Genomic DNA, 18,555 nt, shown 5'->3' on the forward strand with positions numbered 1-18,555 from the left:
ATGCATTTTATATAGAAATATAATAGTTGATAATTAGATGAAGAGAATTAAAATGTATAATGGAAAAATAACTCTAACCTGAACAATGTGTTAAATTTTATTGCTATTTCGACAATCTTTTTAACGTTTATGAAGATTTAATTTATATTTAAATAAGCCTTACACGATTATAATTTTAATTACATAAACAAATGTCGGTGATAATACTTTAATCAAACAAAAAAGTGACAAAAAGAAACAAAAGGAATATGAATTTAATGCAAGACACCACCCGAATGCAGTTGTATTACTAAAAAATGTTTCGAAGTCGGAGCTGGTTTGGAGGAGGGCTTTGGAAGCCCAAAAATCCTCATTCTTTAGAGCATCTTAAGTATGTATATGTATATTTAAATTTGTACTTTGTCTAAATTTTATTCATTGTTATATATAGGTACTTGTATCATGTACTATCAAAAAATCAAACTGTGTCAGAAAATAATAGGGGTTTGTTGGTAGAAACTCTTCGTTCTATAGCTGAAATTTTAATATGGGGTGACCAAAATGATAGCAGTGTATTTGAGTAAGCATTAGTAAAGTAAATGCTATTTAACTTTTTTCCTTTTCACGTATAATAAACAATAACTATCTATATTCTTTACTAGTTTCTTTTTGGAAAAGAATATGCTTTCATTTTTCCTACGTATAATGAAACAAAAATGTGGAAGCTATGTATGTGTTCAGTTATTACAGACCTTAAATATATTATTTGAAAATATACGTAATGAGACATCTTTATGTAAGTTTATTATCAAAACTATATATTATAATTTTAATTGATCTCTTTTCTAGCAAAGTTCCAATTCAAATATTTATTTCCAGATTATTTACTTAGTAATAATCATGTAAACAGTATAATAGTGCACAAATTTGACTTTAGCGACGAGGAAGTGATGGCATATTACATCAGCTTTTTAAAGACTTTAAGCTTGAAGTTAAATGCACATACCATTCACTTTTTTTATAATGAGGTAAACGAGGTACACGTGATAATCCTCTGTGTCTATTATTTCACTTTTGCTAATCTCATGCTCATTAATTTTAATAGTAGCTGCCTTTAATATATTTTTTTTTAATTTAATTATACATATAATTTAATCTATTCATGATGTGCTTTTTACTGTGGTCATTATTTCATCTTCATTGTCATCATCATTATTTAAATTCTGCACTTAGCACATAAAAGAGGATGTGTTTTAATTTGATTTTTTTATCAGCACACCAATGATTTTCCATTGTATACGGAGGCAATTAAATTTTTTAATCACTCCGAAGGAATGGTTCGTATAGCAGTGCGAACTTTAACTTTAAATGTATATCGAGTAGAAGATGCCTCCATGCTAGCATTTATAAGAGATCGCACTGCTGCACCCTATTTCAGCAATCTTGTATGGTTTATTGGTAATCACATTATAGAGCTTGACACTTGTGTTAGAAATGATGCTGAGTAAGTCATTTTCAAATATAATTTAAATTATCATATTCAGAGGATGTTTCATAATATATGTGTGTTTCAGTCATCAAAGTCAAAACAGATTATCAGATTTAGTAGCAGAACACTTAGATCATTTGCATTATTTAAATGACATTCTTTGTTTAAATATATCTGATTTAAATAAAGTTTTATCAGAACACTTGCTTCATAAATTATTAGTTCCACTATATGTTTACTCACTTATGAGACACAAAAATCTTCTGTGCCAAAATCAGGTATGTTTCCAATTAATAAGTCTATAATCACTTGATATAGTAGTAATTTGTATTTGTGATTAATAGGAAGAAAGAAAACACGTGAGCATTGTTGTAGCCTTATTTTTACTTTCTCAAGTATTTCTAATAGTTTCTCATGGTCCTCTTGTACATACACTAGCAGCAGTAATGCTGCTATCAGATTTAAAAACAATACAAACAGGTGCAAGTAAAGTACTTGAAATGTATGGTGATATTTCATTGGATAAGCCAATTGCTTTTTCACCACCGAGAGAAAGTTTAGAGAAGTCTTTAGAAAATTTAAGTGAATCCTTGACAGTATCAGATGAACTTTGTGAAGAAGAAAGTAATTTGAAAGAAGAAAAGGATAATGTGAAAAATGGAAGTGAAGATGTTTCAGAAACAAATCATGCTAGTACATCATTCGATACTGCTTCAACAGGAGGTGTATCAGTACTTATAAGTCCACAACAACTAGACGTAAATATTCCAGCTGAAGATTTGGAAGAAATCAAACATTTAAATGTTACTGATGAAGAAAAGGAGCAAAGATTAGCATTAGAAACTCCTTTAACACCTCAAACTCAAAAAAATGTAACTGAATCATTATCAAATAAGCCATTCTTAGAAACTATTTTAAATTCCTTATTTTGCACAGAAAACGATTATGCCGCTCTATTCGCGTTGTGTTTACTTTATGCTTTAGCTAATAATCAGGTAAGAAAACTATTTTCGAATTATTGTATCTAATAAAATTCTAAAGTACTGTTCTAATAAAATTCATTTTCAAGGGCATAGATCGTAAAACTTTGGATCCAATTTTATGCAATTCACGAAATTCAACTACAGGTTTATATAATGAAATTTTAATAGATAGACTGATTCATATCATAACATTAAGTTGTCAAACAAGTGAGTCATTTTCCAGAATATCTTCTTTAATTTCCAAAATAATAATCTACGTTTTTACGAACAATATTTTTGTCAGATGCTAAGGTGAGACTTGTTACTTTGGAATTGACAATTAAATTGTTAATACAATTAGTAATGTCAGAAGGTCAAAGTATGTTAAAAGATTCACATTTGGCAGCAATTGAAGCAGCCAAAGAACAGAGCACATCGCTATTAAAGAATTTTTATAAGGTGTGTTATATTTGTCTCTTTCTATTTTAAATATTACAGATTGTAAAAAAATTAGTTAATTCTATTTTCAGAGCGAAGACATATTCTTAGATATGTTTGAAGATGAATATAGCGAAATCCAGAAACGACCTTTGAATGTTGAATGGTTAATGATGGACAGTAATATTCTATTACCGCCAACGGGAACTCCAATGACGGGTATCGAATTTACTAAAAGACTACCATGTGGAGATGTAAATATTTTTTGGAGATAAAGTCTTTTATTTGATAATACATATTGTTAATGTAATGCAAACTGTGAAACCTATTAATAAGAAACAAAAATAATGTTTGCACAGGTTGAAAGAGCACGACGCGCCATACGAGTATTCTTTTTAATAAGAGATCTATCACTGACCCTTAATATGGAAGTAGAAACACAGTTACCACTAACAAATCCGATCAACTGTATTCAAGTTGACAATGTTCTTGATTTAAGTAAAAGTCATTTTGTTTTAGCAAATTCTAAATTAAATATTTAGAAATTTATAAATACTAAATCCTGATTATTTTTTTATATAGATAATAGCGATTTAATCGCATGTACAGTTGTGTGGAAAGATGGTCAGAAAATCCGTCGTTTTCTAGTTATCGACATTGTGCAATTAATTCTTGTTGAACCTGATACTAGTAAACTAGGTTGGGGAGTGGCAAAATTGGTAGGGTTTCTGCAAGATATCGAAGTTGCAGGTGACAAAGATGATTCTAGATGTCTACACTTGACAATCTATAAACCTTTAAGCAGTAGTACTGGCAATCGTGTTCCATTGTTATCAACAAAATTCATTTTCGATGATCATATAAGATGTATGGCCGCGAAACAAAGGTAAACTTGTATGGTGTAATTAATATTTATTATCAGAACGTGATTCAGTAAATTTGCTTTTAATTAAAGGCTAACAAAAGGAAGAATAAAAGCACGACAGAAGAAAATGAATCAAATTGCAAGACTACTCGATATTCCTACAAGTATACCTCACGCCACGACACCACCAAATTATGCACTACGTGGTTTTCGACACGAACGTAAAATATATTGCAATACTAAATTAGTTTGATGAGACTTAAAAGAATTATAAGAACTAAATAACATTTTAATTTCAGGATTAGTAGGACGTGCTCAGAGACCAAAAGAACATCTGCCGCGTCCAATGTTCACCGTAAATAAAGTTCCTGGATTCGCAGCACAAATGCGTAGAGAAAATGCTGCTAGACCTACCCCCGGTCTTTCGTCGTCGACTCCGAAACGCGGTGAAACTGTGTCAAATGAAAAAAGTCACGAAAATGGATTACGATCTCGGGATAATTCACCGAAAATGCCAAGACCACGAAGCGAAGAAATTCCTTTAGAAGATATGCGAATTCGAAAAGCATCCTTAACTTCTAATGGATTGAATATATCACATATATGTCAAGAAAAGAAAGACAGTCAAATTTCTACTTGTTCAGCTAATGGCGAGCCATCAACTGTGATCAGAAAACATTCGGAAGAGACATCGTTCACCTGTCCGCAAGAAGTGAAACCACGTAGAAAGGGTCAAGTGGAGACAATATGATTGCGAAAACAAATTTCTAAAAAAATATAGGTCACACGAAAATTTTTTCAGAAATTAGCAAAGAAAAGAGAAAAAATAAGAATGTAAATGCAATATTGAACGAAGATAAAAGATGTTTGATTGATATAATAAAGGATTTTACTATATGTAACATTTTTTTAAATCTCGTGGTTCGTAATACTTTCTTTTTGATTTTCACAAGGAAAAAAATATTTTAAAATTAAACTTGTAAAAAAATAAGATCATATACAATATATCCAGCAAAAGGTCAGGTATAGATGAAATTAGTTTTCTTCACTTTTATGCTATGTAACATATAAATATTTTGTACATACATTACATTTAGATACATATACATGAAATGTATGCCTTTGCTATTTAAGTATTATAACCTTTTATCAGATATATATTTAAAAATTATGCAAAGAAAGACATATATTTGATTTGTGTATATATTGTTGAGAATTTCTATAACTTAAAATAAATACCAATAATGATATAACCATTTTTTCCTAATATACTGTAAAATATCATTATTCACTGATAAATTGCAAAGTTTAAATCAGTATTTTTAGAATTATCGATAATAGTTTCAAAAATTTATATTTTTGCCAATTCAATAAACAGCGTAAAAAATTTTATCATCAAATTGAAACAGTCAATGTCAATTTAAGATCAAAATTGGTATGCAAAATGATTACCTTAAATGCACTTCTTATTATGAGTTATCTTGTATGCACACATAATTTTTTCAATCAAAGGAAATTAGTTCTGCTGTTTCCAGCTTCGCATCTTTTTTCACTTGTGTGGATTCATTTGATGCAGCTGGTAGAGAATTTGGTGGCTGATACTGTAATTGTTGTCCTTGAGATACCGGGGCCTGGGCCATACCTTGCATTGTCGGCACACTAGCTCCCTGAGGACCTTGCATCGGTGGATTCGATGTTAACATCGTTCCAATCGTAGTTCCAGGAGGTACTTGGATAGTTCCTGTTCCTTGAGATGAAATAGGTGTATTTGAAACATGAGACTGCATCGAGGGTCCTTGAGGACCTGACATCGTAGACGGTTGCTGAGGTCCCATTTGTGGTGGCAAACCAACAACTTGTCCAGGGGGGCCATGAGCTCCAGGTCCTATTTGTGCAGGTGAAGGACCCATATGACTCTGAGGTACCTGAGGTATACTCATCTGAGTTGGTGGTCCTGATTGTGTGATTTGTGGAGCACCCTGTTGCGGTGGCAAATGTACCGGTGTCGGCTGCGTTTGTGTTATATGACTTGGTGGAGGACCTTGTGATGGCGGTCCCATTTGATGTCCACCTGCCTGCTGAAGTTGCGGTATGGGATTTGTAATTTGAGACATCTTCAAAAGAAATGTAGAAAATAATTAAATGAAATATATGATTCAAAATGTTTTGAACTATTTAAGGAACTCAATAGAAGTACCGAAAAAAGAAGTGTATACGTTTAAATATAATTTGGAGTTGTACTAACCATTCCTGGGCCAGAAACAGAAATTCGACCCATTCCTTCATGCCCCTGAACAGCATCGGTTGGCTGTTGGTCTTGATTAGCTATTGGCCCCATTACATGAGGTGGCATATTGTAACTTTGCATAGGATATTGTTTCATAGTAGGTTGTCCATATATAAATCCTTGATTTGTTGGTGACATAGGGTTGTAGTTAGTTCCTGGTGTTTCATACTGGACGTGCCGCACAGGTGAACCTTGAGATGGTCCAATAAAACCAGAGACAGCTTGATAGCCACCTAAAATATATTTAATAAAATAAAAATCATTTTACGATTTTGTGCGTTATTTATTTAAACTCACCCATTATATACTGTTGCTTTTGTTGTTCTTGTCTCATTTGCATTTCTCTTTCTTGTTCCTGGATTTTTTGTAAAGCAAGTTGACGTTGGTATTGTAAATATTCTTGTTTTTTCTTCCTCATAATCGCCAATTTTTGAGCCATCAACATCTGTCTTTGCCTCTCAGCTTCTTCCGCTTGTCTTCGTAATTTTTCTCTATGTTCTTCCCGCAAAGCGTCCAAGGCAGCTCTAGCATCTTTCATTTGTGTTAATTTATCTTGAAGACCTTCGTAGTATACTCTACTATCGTCTTGTTCTTGAATATATCTCAATAATCTGAAAGAATTCGTTTATTGTATCATCGAATTTTATATCATATTATGTACATAAAAAATATCTTTTAAAACAAACCTTGAATGCATAGCAGTAATATTTAAAAACAAAGTTTGTACAGAACTATCATTAGCAATTGATCTGCCTCTTGACGAATTGCTTTTCATTCTATTAACAAAAATTTCAACTTGAGATCGTAAAGCATTAACAAATTCTTCCATTTGAGTATCAACTTCTCCGTTCTGTTGTTTAACAATTATAACTTTTTGTGGCATTGGGCTACTTATATTAGGAGCAGAAGGACTGGTAACATCTGCTCTAGAACTATGTTCTTCTAATGCACTTTGTCTTAATTCCCAACGTTTACGATTCAAGTACTTTGCAAGCTCAGGATCAACCTCCGTCTCTTCTTGCTGAAAAATTGAAATCATAGTACTTTTCTATTAAAGTTTTGTGCTATTTAAAACTAACAGGTGATGGTGGTGGAGAAGATGCTCTCGCAACGCGTGTGCTGGATGGGTTTACTTTTGTTGTGCGACTTCCCCGTTTTTTTTCTTTTTCTTGATGTTCTGCTTCACTCTGACTTAAGGCTATGGCAAGATTAAGTTCTTCTTCTTCTTGTAGTTCTGCTGCTGTTTTCCTGGGAGGTACCTATTAATATGGGATATTGTATGTTACGATATATGTATACTTTCTAATTTCTAACTTTTTTATATAGTTATATACTTGTTGTTGTTGAGCTAAAGAGCTGTTGAGATATTCAGCAGGTAAATCTCCCTCTTTAATTTGAGCAGTGGATGGTCTGTGGAAATAAATGAATGAATTAAAAATATAGATAAAATAATAAAAGTGTAACATAAAAATAAATTTAATACATACTTATTAACTTTTTCATAGCATGCTTCGCATACTCTAACTTCCTTTTCAATTCCAAATTTAGGCAATGTGGATACTTTACTCGAACATTGACTACAAAATACTTGACCACATGCTCTGCAGTGATGTTTTCTTTGTACCATACTAAATGATACGCGACAACGATGACACACATCTCCATCTGCCCATGCTGGGGCAGTGTCAGCAATAAACATAGCATCACTTTCTTTTAAAGTGGGAAATTTATATCCTTCAGCTTTCATAATATTAAGTGTATCCTGATATGCACATGTTCCATTAATATTAACATTTTATATTATTTAAAATAAAGCATAATTAAAACACATTTATTAAACATACTTGCACTGCTCTATATTTAGGACAATTTCGAAAGGCATGTGCCCAGGCTTGAATCAATTCTAAAGCTTTAAGTTTAACATTATCATAAGTCGTTGTCTTTACTAATTCTTTAAGTTGTTCCATGAATTGCTTAGTACCAATTTCATCATGTATAAGCGTACCACAATTTTTGACACAAGATTCTAAAACCTATACAAGGAATAATATTTTTAGAGTGCAACTGATAATTCCAAAAATAAAATATTTACTCAGACAGTTAGTCGTATTTTTCCTCACCAATAGAGCATACAAAGCTACATGTGGATTTATATTTGTTGTTCTCTTTTTGATGGCTGCAAGTACTGCTTTAGGTCTGTACACATAAAAAAATTAAAACTTGATTTCATTATTAACCTATACTTAAATGGCACAATGATATTTCTGCCATTATGATACAATATGAAACAATAAATAAGAAAAAGTTAAAACAGTATTCACTTTTACAAAATATGAAAAATATGTGAAAAATAATTGCATATGCACAGTAAATTGAGAATGTCATTGTTCATCATGGTTAAGAAATAGTAAGGTTAACTTCGGACTAAATAATAATATTCGCTTACTGCACATCCCCTTGACGTATTAAATCACATATTTGAAGTACTGCTACCCAGTCAGGTTCAAGTTGATAAGGATTCGTTGCTTTATCTATAAAAAAAATTCAAAATATAATTCGACAGTCGGACATCTTGTTCATCTGATATAAGCGACAAAAACGTACCTAATAATTTGTCAAAATTAAGCGAACTGCGAAACATTTTGCTCTGTTAAGAGTGATTGTTATTTGCAATTTTTCTTAGACGCTTAGATCTTCCTGAATACTTTTGTATAGATAACAATTAATTCAATTTAACAACCACCTACTCATCCACGGCTCTGCTGTTCGACTGGCTGTAATATAGTAAAGTATGAGTATATGACTTATATGAGTCACAGTCACGTCATACGTACGCACACACAAAGTAAATTACAATCGGCCAGTGTAATCGAATGGTGCTAGACAATCGACTTAATTTTTTAAATCATTTATTTTCAGCAGTGTTCTAGAAAAACAAATATCGCTATAAGTTATTTTTAACTGAGTTTTAACCTTCTTTCACAACCAGGAAATATGACGGGATAGATATGAGAGATCTGTAGAATTTTGCACTTCTTTATTTTATGTGAAAATTCATTATTTATTATTCATCATTATTATTCATTAATAACAATTTTCAGAAGAATCTAACACAAACACACACAATACTTGTACTTATTCAATGACTACATTAGGGATATTTTACGTCTAAATAAACGTGTTAAACGCAATGCTCCTTTTTTTTTTTTACAAAGGGTACCTTAACGATACTCGATATCTCATCGCAATTGAAACAAGAAATTAAACGCAATGAATGATGTTTCATATAAAGGAAGCAGTGATTAGAATAATTAACACGTAATTATATACAAAATTATCTTCCCAAGCTTATTGTTTTTTGTACTGTATTCAGAACATGGTCCTGAGGTTGTAAATATACTTTCACAGTGAAAAGTTTGAGCACTATTAAATTCGTCGGATAAATTTATTAAACGCCAAACATTCTATATTTTATATTTCGCCGTACTCAAAATTCTAATCTTTAATTATTATATTCACCTATGGATATTAATTTTATTATCGTCAATTTTGATTTATTATGGTTACATTAACATAAAATTATATAAATCGTGGCACGTAGTCGCAAGAAAATGTTCGACTCTATAAATAAATATTATAAATTACTGAATACAGTCGAATATTGCATATAAATCCCTCAACCGAAAACCCCAACACTCGCGAAGGTTTTCCAATGATTTTACGATCTCGCTACGGAAAATCATAGGAAAATACCTATTATATTCTCGAAAAATAGTTAAGAATTACTTTTTGCACATGAATCGATATAGAGTTATTAATTACGGCAAGATGACTGTTGAAGATCTGAATGTTTCTTTATGAGATCTTCCGCAGCCATGTTGCAAGGGTAATTTACTCATATTCTAATAAGTAAAAGTTACGACCTTTAAATAGATCTAATAGAAAATACGAGCAGAAATTGTCCTGAGAGTTTACGCTGTCCATTCGAACCACTAATAGCTTTTTATGAAAATTTAGACAAACAGACTTCGGGCAGACAGATTAGACTCTTCTATTGGAATCTCCCATCTCTCCTCCCAATTCTCTTTATCTTTATGCCCAAATATCGTGCACAATGGTAATTGTGTTGCACGCTCGCATCTCCTCGAAACTGACCAGTACAAGAAGTTCTCTGGACATTTATACAAATAACCTTGAAGATTGTCCGTGGAATTCTGTTTGCAATTATAGAACACGCTACTGCAGCCTTGTTTGTAAGGATAGTGTCCCGCTCCTGGACATAGTACCTCGCTCGATGCTTTGATCTGAAATCAAATAGATATTTAAAAGAAAATACTCAGATATGCTTTAAAAAAGGTACAAGTAAAAATTTAAAATCAAATACTTACAGGAGACACAGAACTCTCCTCTAATCTTCTGTAAAATCGTGCAGAAGCTTTGGTACCCTTGCAATGTTGGTCGGTTTTGTCTTCAGGCAAACACTGTAACTTTTGATCGTCGAAGATCAATCCCTCTGGGCAACTCAGTACCAGTACTTTGATGTCCACATTGTTTTCCATAGTACATTGATAAAATAGGTTGCAATATTTCGGATGTCTTCGGAAACCAGTTGGGCAGACTAGTACTATTTGTTCATCGGTTAAATTTCCAATTGGACAAGGCGTTGGGATAGAAGCATCCGTAGTCGATCCCGTGGTGAATCCTGTAGTTGATGTTGCTGTTTCGGTAATCTGTCCTGAGCTGGATGCTGTACTACTATCGGTGCTTCCCCCACTCGTTGATCCTGTAGTCGTTTCAAACGTCGATGGTACTTCCGTAGCAGTAGACATCGTGCAATTTCTTGGAGAATGCACTGACTCCGGAACATTGCATCTATTGATGCTAGAATCAAATATGGTTCCGTATGCACAATCATAATATTTCACGTCGAAGCCGTTTCCATTGTCAATGCACTGATAAAATTTGTCACACCATGTTGGGTCCGGATAGTAACCTGGCCTATCACAAACAGTGACGTTATTAGGCTTTTTCGTAGTTGCCCCAGAAGTAGATTCTGTAGTCGATTGAGATGCAGCTATGCCAGTTCCTGTCGGCGCTGTAGATGAAGTAGTCGAATCGGTTATTGTTGCAGTAGATCCAATGCTGGCACTACCTGATGGCTGTTCTGTACTAATAGATGAACCAGACGGAGGCATAGTGCAATTTCTTGGAGGATACACGGCATCGGCATAATTGCACGTGTTGATGCTAGGATCCCATATGGTTCCAGGTCCGCAGTTGAAATAAAACACGCTGAAGCCGTTTCCATTGTCATCGCAACGATAGAATTTGTCACACAGTGTTGGGTCCGGATAGTAACCTGGCCTATCACAAACTGTGACGTTATTAGGCTTTTTCGTAGTTGCCCCAGAAGTAGATTCTGTACTCGATTGAGATGAGGCTGTGCCAGTTTCTGTCGGCGCTATAGATGGAGTAGTCGAATCGGTTATTGTTGGCTGAGTAGATGCTTTAGTCGTGGTTTCCGTTATATCTCCAGAAGTAGATTCTGTACTCGATTGAGATGCAGCTGTGCCAGTTTCTGTCGGCACTGTAGATGAATTAGTCGAATCGGTTATTGTTGCAGTAGATCCAGTGCTTGCACTACCTGATGGTTGTTCTGTACTAATAGATGAACCTGACGGAGGCATCGTGCAATTTCTTGGAGGATACACGGATTCGGGATGGTTGCACGTGTCGATGCTAGGATCCCATATGGTTCCAGGTCCGCAGTCGAAATGATACACGCTGAAGCCATTTCCATTGTCAACGCAACGATAGAATTTGTCACAGCGTGTTGGGTCCGGATAGAAACCTGCCTTATCACAAACTACGGCGTTATTAGGCTTCTTCGTAGTTGCCTCTGATGTAGTTTCCGTACTCGATACAGACGTAGGCTGAGTAGATGCTACAGTCGCAGTCACTGTAGCACCTTGAGAAGCAGATTCTGTACTCGATTGAGATGCAGCTGTGCCAGTTTCTGTCGGCGCTGTAGGTGAAGTAGTCGAATCGGTTATTGTTGGCTGAGTAGATGCTTTAGTCGCGGTTTCCGTAATATCTCCAGAAGTAGATTCTGTACTCGATTGAGATGAGGCTGTGCCAGTTTCTGTCGGCGCTGTAGATGAAGTAGTCGAATCGGTTATTGTTGGCTGAGTAGATGCTTTAGTCGTGGTTTCCGTAATATCTCCAGAAGTAGATTCTGTACTCGATTGAGATGAGGCTGTGCCAGTTTCTGTCGGCGCTATAGATGGAGTAGTCGAAGCGGTTATTGTTGGCTGAGTAGATGCTTTAGTCGTGGTTTCCGTAATATCTCCAGAAGTAGATTCTGTACTCGATTGAGATGCAGCTGTGCCAGTTTCTGTCGGCACTGTAGATGAATTAGTCGAATCGGTTATTGTTGCAGTAGATCCAGTGCTTGCACTACCTGATGGTTGTTCTGTACTAATAGATGAACCTGACGGAGGCATCGTGCAATTTCTTGGAGGATACACGGATTCGGGATGGTTGCACGTGTCGATGCTAGGATCCCATATGGTTCCAGGTCCGCAGTCGAAATGATACACGCTGAAGCCATTTCCATTGTCAACGCAACGATAGAATTTGTCACAGCGTGTTGGGTCCGGATAGAAACCTGCCTTATCACAAACTACGGCATTATTAGGCTTCTTCGTAGTTGCCTCTGATGTAGTTTCCGTACTCGATACAGACGTAGGCTGAGTAGATGCTACAGTCGCAGTCACTGTAGCACCTTGAGAAGCAGATTCTGTACTCGATTGAGATGCAGCTGTGCCAGTTTCTGTCGGCGCTGTAGGTGAAGTAGTCGAATCGGTTATTGTTGGCTGAGTAGATGATTTAGTCGTAGTTTCCGTAATATCTCCAGAAGTAGATTCTGTACTCGATTGAGATGAGGCTGTGCCAGTTTCTGTCGGCGCTGTAGATGAAGTAGTCGAATCGGTTATTGTTGGCTGAGTAGATGCTTTAGTCGTGGTTTCCGTAATATCTCCAGAAGTAGATTCTGTACTGGATTGAGATGAGGCTGTGCCAGATTCTGTCGGCGCTATAGATGGAGTAGTCGAAGCGGTTATTGTTGGCTGAGTAGATGCTTTAGTCGTGGTTTCCGTAATATCTCCAGAAGTAGATTCTGTACTCGATTGAGATGCAGCTGTGCCAGTTTCTGTCGGCACTGTAGATGAATTAGTCGAATCGGTTATTGTTGCAGTAGATCCAGTGCTTGCACTACCTGATGGTTGTTCTGTACTAATAGATGAACCTGACGGAGGCATCGTGCAATTTCTTGGAGGATACACGGATTCGGGATGGTTGCACGTGTCGATGCTAGGATCCCATATGGTTCCAGGTCCGCAGTCGAAATGATACACGCTGAAGCCATTTCCATTGTCAACGCAACGATAGAATTTGTCACAGCGTGTTGGGTCCGGATAGAAACCTGCCTTATCACAAACTACGGCGTTATTAGGCTTCTTCGTAGTTGCCTCTGATGTAGTTTCCGTACTCGATACAGACGTAGGCTGAGTAGATGCTACAGTCGCAGTCACTGTAGCACCTTGAGAAGCAGATTCTGTACTCGATTGAGATGCAGCTGTGCCAGTTTCTGTCGGCGCTGTAGGTGAAGTAGTCGAATCGGTTATTGTTGGCTGAGTAGATGCTTTAGTCGTGGTTTCCGTAATATCTCCAGAAGTAGATTCTGTACTCGATTGAGATGAGGCTGTGCCAGTTTCTGTCGGCGCTGTAGATGAAGTAGTCGAATCGGTTATTGTTGGCTGAGTAGATGCTTTAGTCGTGGTTTCCGTTATATCTCCAGAAGTAGATTCTGTACTCGATTGAGATGCAGCTGTGCCAGTTTCTGTCGGCACTGTAGATGAATTAGTCGAATCGGTTATTGTTGCAGTAGATCCAGTGCTTGCACTACCTGATGGTTGTTCTGTACTAATAGATGAACCTGACGGAGGCATCGTGCAATTTCTTGGAGGATACACGGATTCGGGATGGTTGCACGTGTCGATGCTAGGATCCCATATGGTTCCAGGTCCGCAGTCGAAATGATACACGCTGAAGCCATTTCCATTGTCAACGCAACGATAGAATTTGTCACAGCGTGTTGGGTCCGGATAGAAACCTGCCTTATCACAAACTACGGCGTTATTAGGCTTCTTCGTAGTTGCCTCTGATGTAGTTTCCGTACTCGATACAGACGTAGGCTGAGTAGATGCTACAGTCGCAGTCACTGTAGCACCTTGAGAAGCAGATTCTGTACTCGATTGAGATGCAGCTGTGCCAGTTTCTGTCGGCGCTGTAGGTGAAGTAGTCGAATCGGTTATTGTTGGCTGAGTAGATGCTTTAGTCGTGGTTTCCGTAATATCTCCAGAAGTAGATTCTGTACTCGATTGAGATGAGGCTGTGCCAGTTTCTGTCGGCGCTGTAGATGAAGTAGTCGAATCGGTTATTGTTGGCTGAGTAGATGTTTTAGTCGTGGTTTCCGTTATATCTCCAGAAGTAGATTCTGTACTCGATTGAGATGCAGCTGTGCCAGTTTCTGTCGGCACTGTAGATGAATTAGTCGAATCGGTTATTGTTGCAGTAGATCCAGTGCTTGCACTACCTGATGGTTGTTCTGTACTAATAGATGAACCTGACGGAGGCGTCGTGCAATTTCTTGGAGGATACACGGATTCGGGATGGTTGCACGTGTCGATGCTAGGATCCCATATGGTTCCAGGTCCGCAGTCGAAATAATACACGCTGAAGCCATTTCCATTGTCAACGCAACGATAGAATTTGTCACAGCGTGTTGGGTCCGGGTAGAAACCTGCCTTATCACAAACTACGGCGTTATTAGGCTTCTTCGTAGTTGCCTCTGATGTAGTTTCCGTACTCGATACAGACGTAGGCTGAGTAGATGCTACAGTCGCAGTCACTGTAGCACCTTGAGAAGCAGATTCTGTACTCGATTGAGATGCAGCTGTGCCAGTTTCTGTCGGCGCTGTAGGTGAAGTAGTCGAATCGGTTATTGTTGGCTGAGTAGATGCTTTAGTCGTAGTTTCCGTAATATCTCCAGAAGTAGATTCTGTACTCGATTGAGATGAGGCTGTGCCAGTTTCTGTCGGCGCTGTAGATGAAGTAGTCGAATCGGTTATTGTTGGCTGAGTAGATGCTTTAGTCGTGGTTTCCGTAATATCTCCAGAAGTAGATTCTGTACTCGATTGAGATGCAGCTGTGCCAGTTTCTGTCGGCACTGTAGATGAATTAGTCGAATCGGTTATTGTTGCAGTAGATCCAGTGCTTGCACTACCTGATGGTTGTTCTGTACTAATAGATGAACCTGACGGAGGCATCGTGCAATTTCTTGGAGGATACACGGATTCGGGATGGTTGCACGTGTCGATGCTAGGATCCCATATGGTTCCAGGTCCGCAGTCGAAATGATACACGCTGAAGCCATTTCCATTGTCAACGCAACGATAGAATTTGTCACAGCGTGTTGGGTCCGGATAGAAACCTGCCTTATCACAAACTACGGCGTTATTAGGCTTCTTCGTAGTTGCCTCTGATGTAGTTTCCGTACTCGATACAGACGTAGGCTGAGTAGATGCTACAGTCGCAGTCACTGTAGCACCTTGAGAAGCAGATTCTGTACTCGATTGAGATGCAGCTGTGCTAGTTCCTGTCGGTGCTGTAGATGAAGTAGTCGAATCTGTTATTGTTGGCTGAGTAGATGCTTTAGTCGTGGTTTCCGTAATATCTCCAGAAGTAGATTCTGTACTCGATTGAGATGAGGCTGTGCCAGTTTCTGTCGGCGCTATAGATGGAGTAGTCGAAGCGGTTATTGTTGGCTGAGTAGATGCTTTAGTCGTGGTTTCCGTAATATCTCCAGAAGTAGATTCTGTACTCGATTGAGATTCAGCTGTGCCAGTTTCTGTCGGCACTGTAGATGAATTAGTCGAATCGGTTATTGTTGCAGTAGATCCAGTGCTTGCACTACCTGATGGTTGTTCTGTACTAATAGATGAACCTGACGGAGGCATCGTGCAATTTCTTGGAGGATACACGGATTCGGGATGGTTGCACGTGTCGATGCTAGGATCCCATATGGTTCCAGGTCCGCAGTCGAAATGATACACGCTGAAGCCATTTCCATTGTCAACGCAACGATAGAATTTGTCACAGCGTGTTGGGTCCGGATAGAAACCTGCCTTATCACAAACTACGGCGTTATTAGGCTTCTTCGTAGTTGCCTCTGATGTAGTTTCCGTACTCGATACAGACGTAGGCTGAGTAGATGCTACAGTCGCAGTCACTGTAGCACCTTGAGAAGCAGATTCTGTACTCGATTGAGATGCAGCTGTGCCAGTTTCTGTCGGCGCTGTAGGTGAAGTAGTCGAATCGGTTATTGTTGGCTGAGTAGATGCTTTAGTCGTGGTTTCCGTAATATCTCCAGAAGTAGATTCTGTACTCGATTGAGATGCAGCTGTGCCAGTTTCTGTCGGCACTGTAGATGAATTAGTCGAATCGGTTATTGTTGCAGTAGATCCAGTGCTTGCACTACCTGATGGTTGTTCTGTACTAATAGATGAACCTGGCGGAGGCATCGTGCAATTTCTTGGAGGATACACGGATTCGGGATGGTTGCACGTGTCGATGCGAGGATCCCATATGGTTCCAGGTCCGCAGTCGAAATGATACACGCTGAAGCCATTTCCATTGTCAACGCAACGATAGAATTTGTCACACCTCGTTGGGTCCGGATAGAAACCTGCCTTATCACAAACTACGGCGTTATTAGGCTTCTTCGTAGTTGCCTCTGATGTAGTTTCCGTACTCGATACAGACGTAGGCTGAGTAGATGCTACAGTCGCAGTCACTGTAGCACCTTGAGAAGCAGATTCTGTACTCGATTGAGATGCAGCTGTGCCAGTTTCTGTCGGCGCTGTAGGTGAAGTAGTCGAATCGGTTATTGTTGGCTGAGTAGATGCTTTAGTCGTAGTTTCCGTAATATCTCCAGAAGTAGATTCTGTACTCGATTGAGATGAGGCTGTGCCAGTTTCTGTCGGCGCTGTAGATGAAGTAGTCGAATCGGTTATTGTTGGCTGAGTAGATGCTTTAGTCGTGGTTTCCGTAATATCTCCAGAAGTAGATTCTGTACTCGATTGAGATGCAGCTGTGCCAGTTTCTGTCGGCACTGTAGATGAATTAGTCGAATCGGTTATTGTTGCAGTAGATCCAGTGCTTGCACTACCTGATGGTTGTTCTGTACTAATAGATGAACCTGGCGGAGGCATCGTGCAATTTCTTGGAGGATACACGGATTCGGGATGGTTGCACGTGTCGATGCGAGGATCCCATATGGTTCCAGGTCCGCAGTCGAAATGATACACGTTGAAGCCATTTCCATTGTCAACGCAACGATAGAATTTGTCACACCGCGTTGGGTCCGGATAGAAACCTGCCTTATCACAAACTACGGCGTTATTAGGCTTCTTCGTAGTTGCCTCTGATGTAGTTTCCGTACTCGATACAGACGTAGGCTGAGTAGATGCTACAGTCGCAGTCACTGTAGCACCTTGAGAAGCAGATTCTGTACTCGATTGAGATGCAGCTGTGCTAGTTCCTGTCGGTGCTGTAGATGAAGTAGTCGAATCTGTTATTGTTGGCTGAGTAGATGCTTTGGTCGTGGTTTCCGTAATATCTCCAGAAGTAGATTCTGTACTCGACTGAGATGCAGCTGTGTCAGTTTCTGTCGGTGCCGTAGATGAAGTAGACGAATCGGTTATTGTTGGCTGAGCAGATACTTTAGTCGTGGTTTTCGTAATATCTCCAGAAGTAGATTCTGTAATCGATTGAGATGCAGCTGTGCTGGTTTCTGTCGGTGCTGTAGATGAAGTAGTCGAATCGGTTATGGTTGCAGTAGATCCAGTGCTTGCACTACTTGATGTTTGTTCTGTACTAGTAGATGAACCTGACGGAGGCATCGTGCAATTTCTTGGAGGATACACGGATTCGGGATGGTTGCACGTGTCGATGCTAGGATCCCATATGGTTCCAGGTCCGCAGTCGAAATGATACACGTTGAAGCCATTTCCATTGTCAACGCAACGATAGAATTTGTCACACCGCGTTGGGTTCGGATAGAAACCTGCCTTATCACAAACTATGGCGTTATTAGGCTTCTTCGTAGTATAATCTGGTGTGCTGGAATCAGTTGTACTGGCGACTTCATTAGAAGATGAATCTGGTACTGTAGTGTCTGGCAAACTAGTCGATATCGTCGCCCCTTTACAACCAGGAACGAGATAATCGTGATTACAGCTCTGAATAGCAGAATCCCAAGCAGTTCCTTTACCGCACTGGAACTCGTATTTGATAAACGTGGAACCACTGCCGACACAGCGATAGAATTTTCGACAGTCTCCAGGGTCTGGAAAGAACCCATCATGTGTACAAATGCCTGGCGTATTTGTAGAACCAGAAGTTCCTGCGAAAT

At 38.2% G+C, this 18,555-nt stretch overlaps 3 protein-coding genes across 8 annotated transcripts in view; 1 reads left to right on the forward strand and 2 right to left on the reverse strand.

The window, feature by feature from the left end:
• The first annotated feature begins 232 nt into the window (after positions 1-232).
• On the forward strand, positions 233-4,630 carry ema (C-type lectin domain containing ema). 2 transcript variants are annotated; one of them, XM_033331546.2, is made up of 14 exons: positions 233-370; positions 431-559; positions 642-775; positions 859-1,016; positions 1,254-1,483; positions 1,554-1,746; positions 1,813-2,463; positions 2,538-2,658; positions 2,735-2,889; positions 2,961-3,122; positions 3,228-3,366; positions 3,451-3,754; positions 3,824-3,954; positions 4,033-4,630. In XM_033331546.2, the coding sequence occupies exons 1-14, from the start codon at positions 297-299 to the stop codon at positions 4,482-4,484; spliced, it is 3,033 nt and encodes a 1,010-aa protein (XP_033187437.1). In that variant the 5' UTR covers positions 233-296; the 3' UTR covers positions 4,485-4,630. The 2 variants fall into 2 exon arrangements, with proteins under 2 accessions (XP_033187437.1, XP_033187438.1); XM_033331547.2 differs by having other exon boundaries at positions 859-1,007.
• A 152-nt stretch (positions 4,631-4,782) lies between these two features.
• Positions 4,783-8,811, reverse strand: Hrs (Hepatocyte growth factor regulated tyrosine kinase substrate). 2 transcript variants are annotated; one of them, XM_033331550.2, is made up of 11 exons: positions 8,625-8,811; positions 8,467-8,551; positions 8,141-8,216; positions 7,865-8,053; positions 7,508-7,782; positions 7,355-7,430; positions 7,100-7,279; positions 6,707-7,041; positions 6,318-6,631; positions 5,979-6,253; positions 4,783-5,811 (listed from the first exon to the last, which is right to left on the reverse strand). In XM_033331550.2, exons 1-11 carry the CDS (start codon positions 8,659-8,661, stop codon positions 5,236-5,238), a joined length of 2,418 nt encoding a protein of 805 aa, XP_033187441.1. In that variant the 5' UTR covers positions 8,662-8,811; the 3' UTR covers positions 4,783-5,235. The 2 variants fall into 2 exon arrangements, with proteins under 2 accessions (XP_033187441.1, XP_033187439.1); XM_033331548.2 differs by having other exon boundaries at positions 4,783-5,847.
• A 229-nt stretch (positions 8,812-9,040) lies between these two features.
• Positions 9,041-18,555, reverse strand: part of LOC117155500 (uncharacterized) — a 32,721-nt gene continuing 23,206 nt past the window's right edge. For all 4 annotated transcript variants that reach the window (XM_076623252.1, XM_076623251.1, XM_076623250.1 and 1 more), the window contains 2 exons: positions 10,409-18,546; positions 9,041-10,324 (listed from right to left, as the gene is read on the reverse strand). In XM_076623252.1, coding sequence (XP_076479367.1) covers positions 10,034-10,324; positions 10,409-18,546 — 8,429 coding nt within the window. In that variant the 3' untranslated portion in view covers positions 9,041-10,033. The remainder of the gene's footprint in view (positions 10,325-10,408; positions 18,547-18,555) is intronic.

Source organism: Bombus vancouverensis, chromosome 12 (genome assembly GCF_051014615.1).
Source record: "Bombus vancouverensis nearcticus chromosome 12, iyBomVanc1_principal, whole genome shotgun sequence".
Classification (NCBI taxonomy): Eukaryota; Metazoa; Arthropoda; class Insecta; order Hymenoptera; family Apidae; genus Bombus; species Bombus vancouverensis.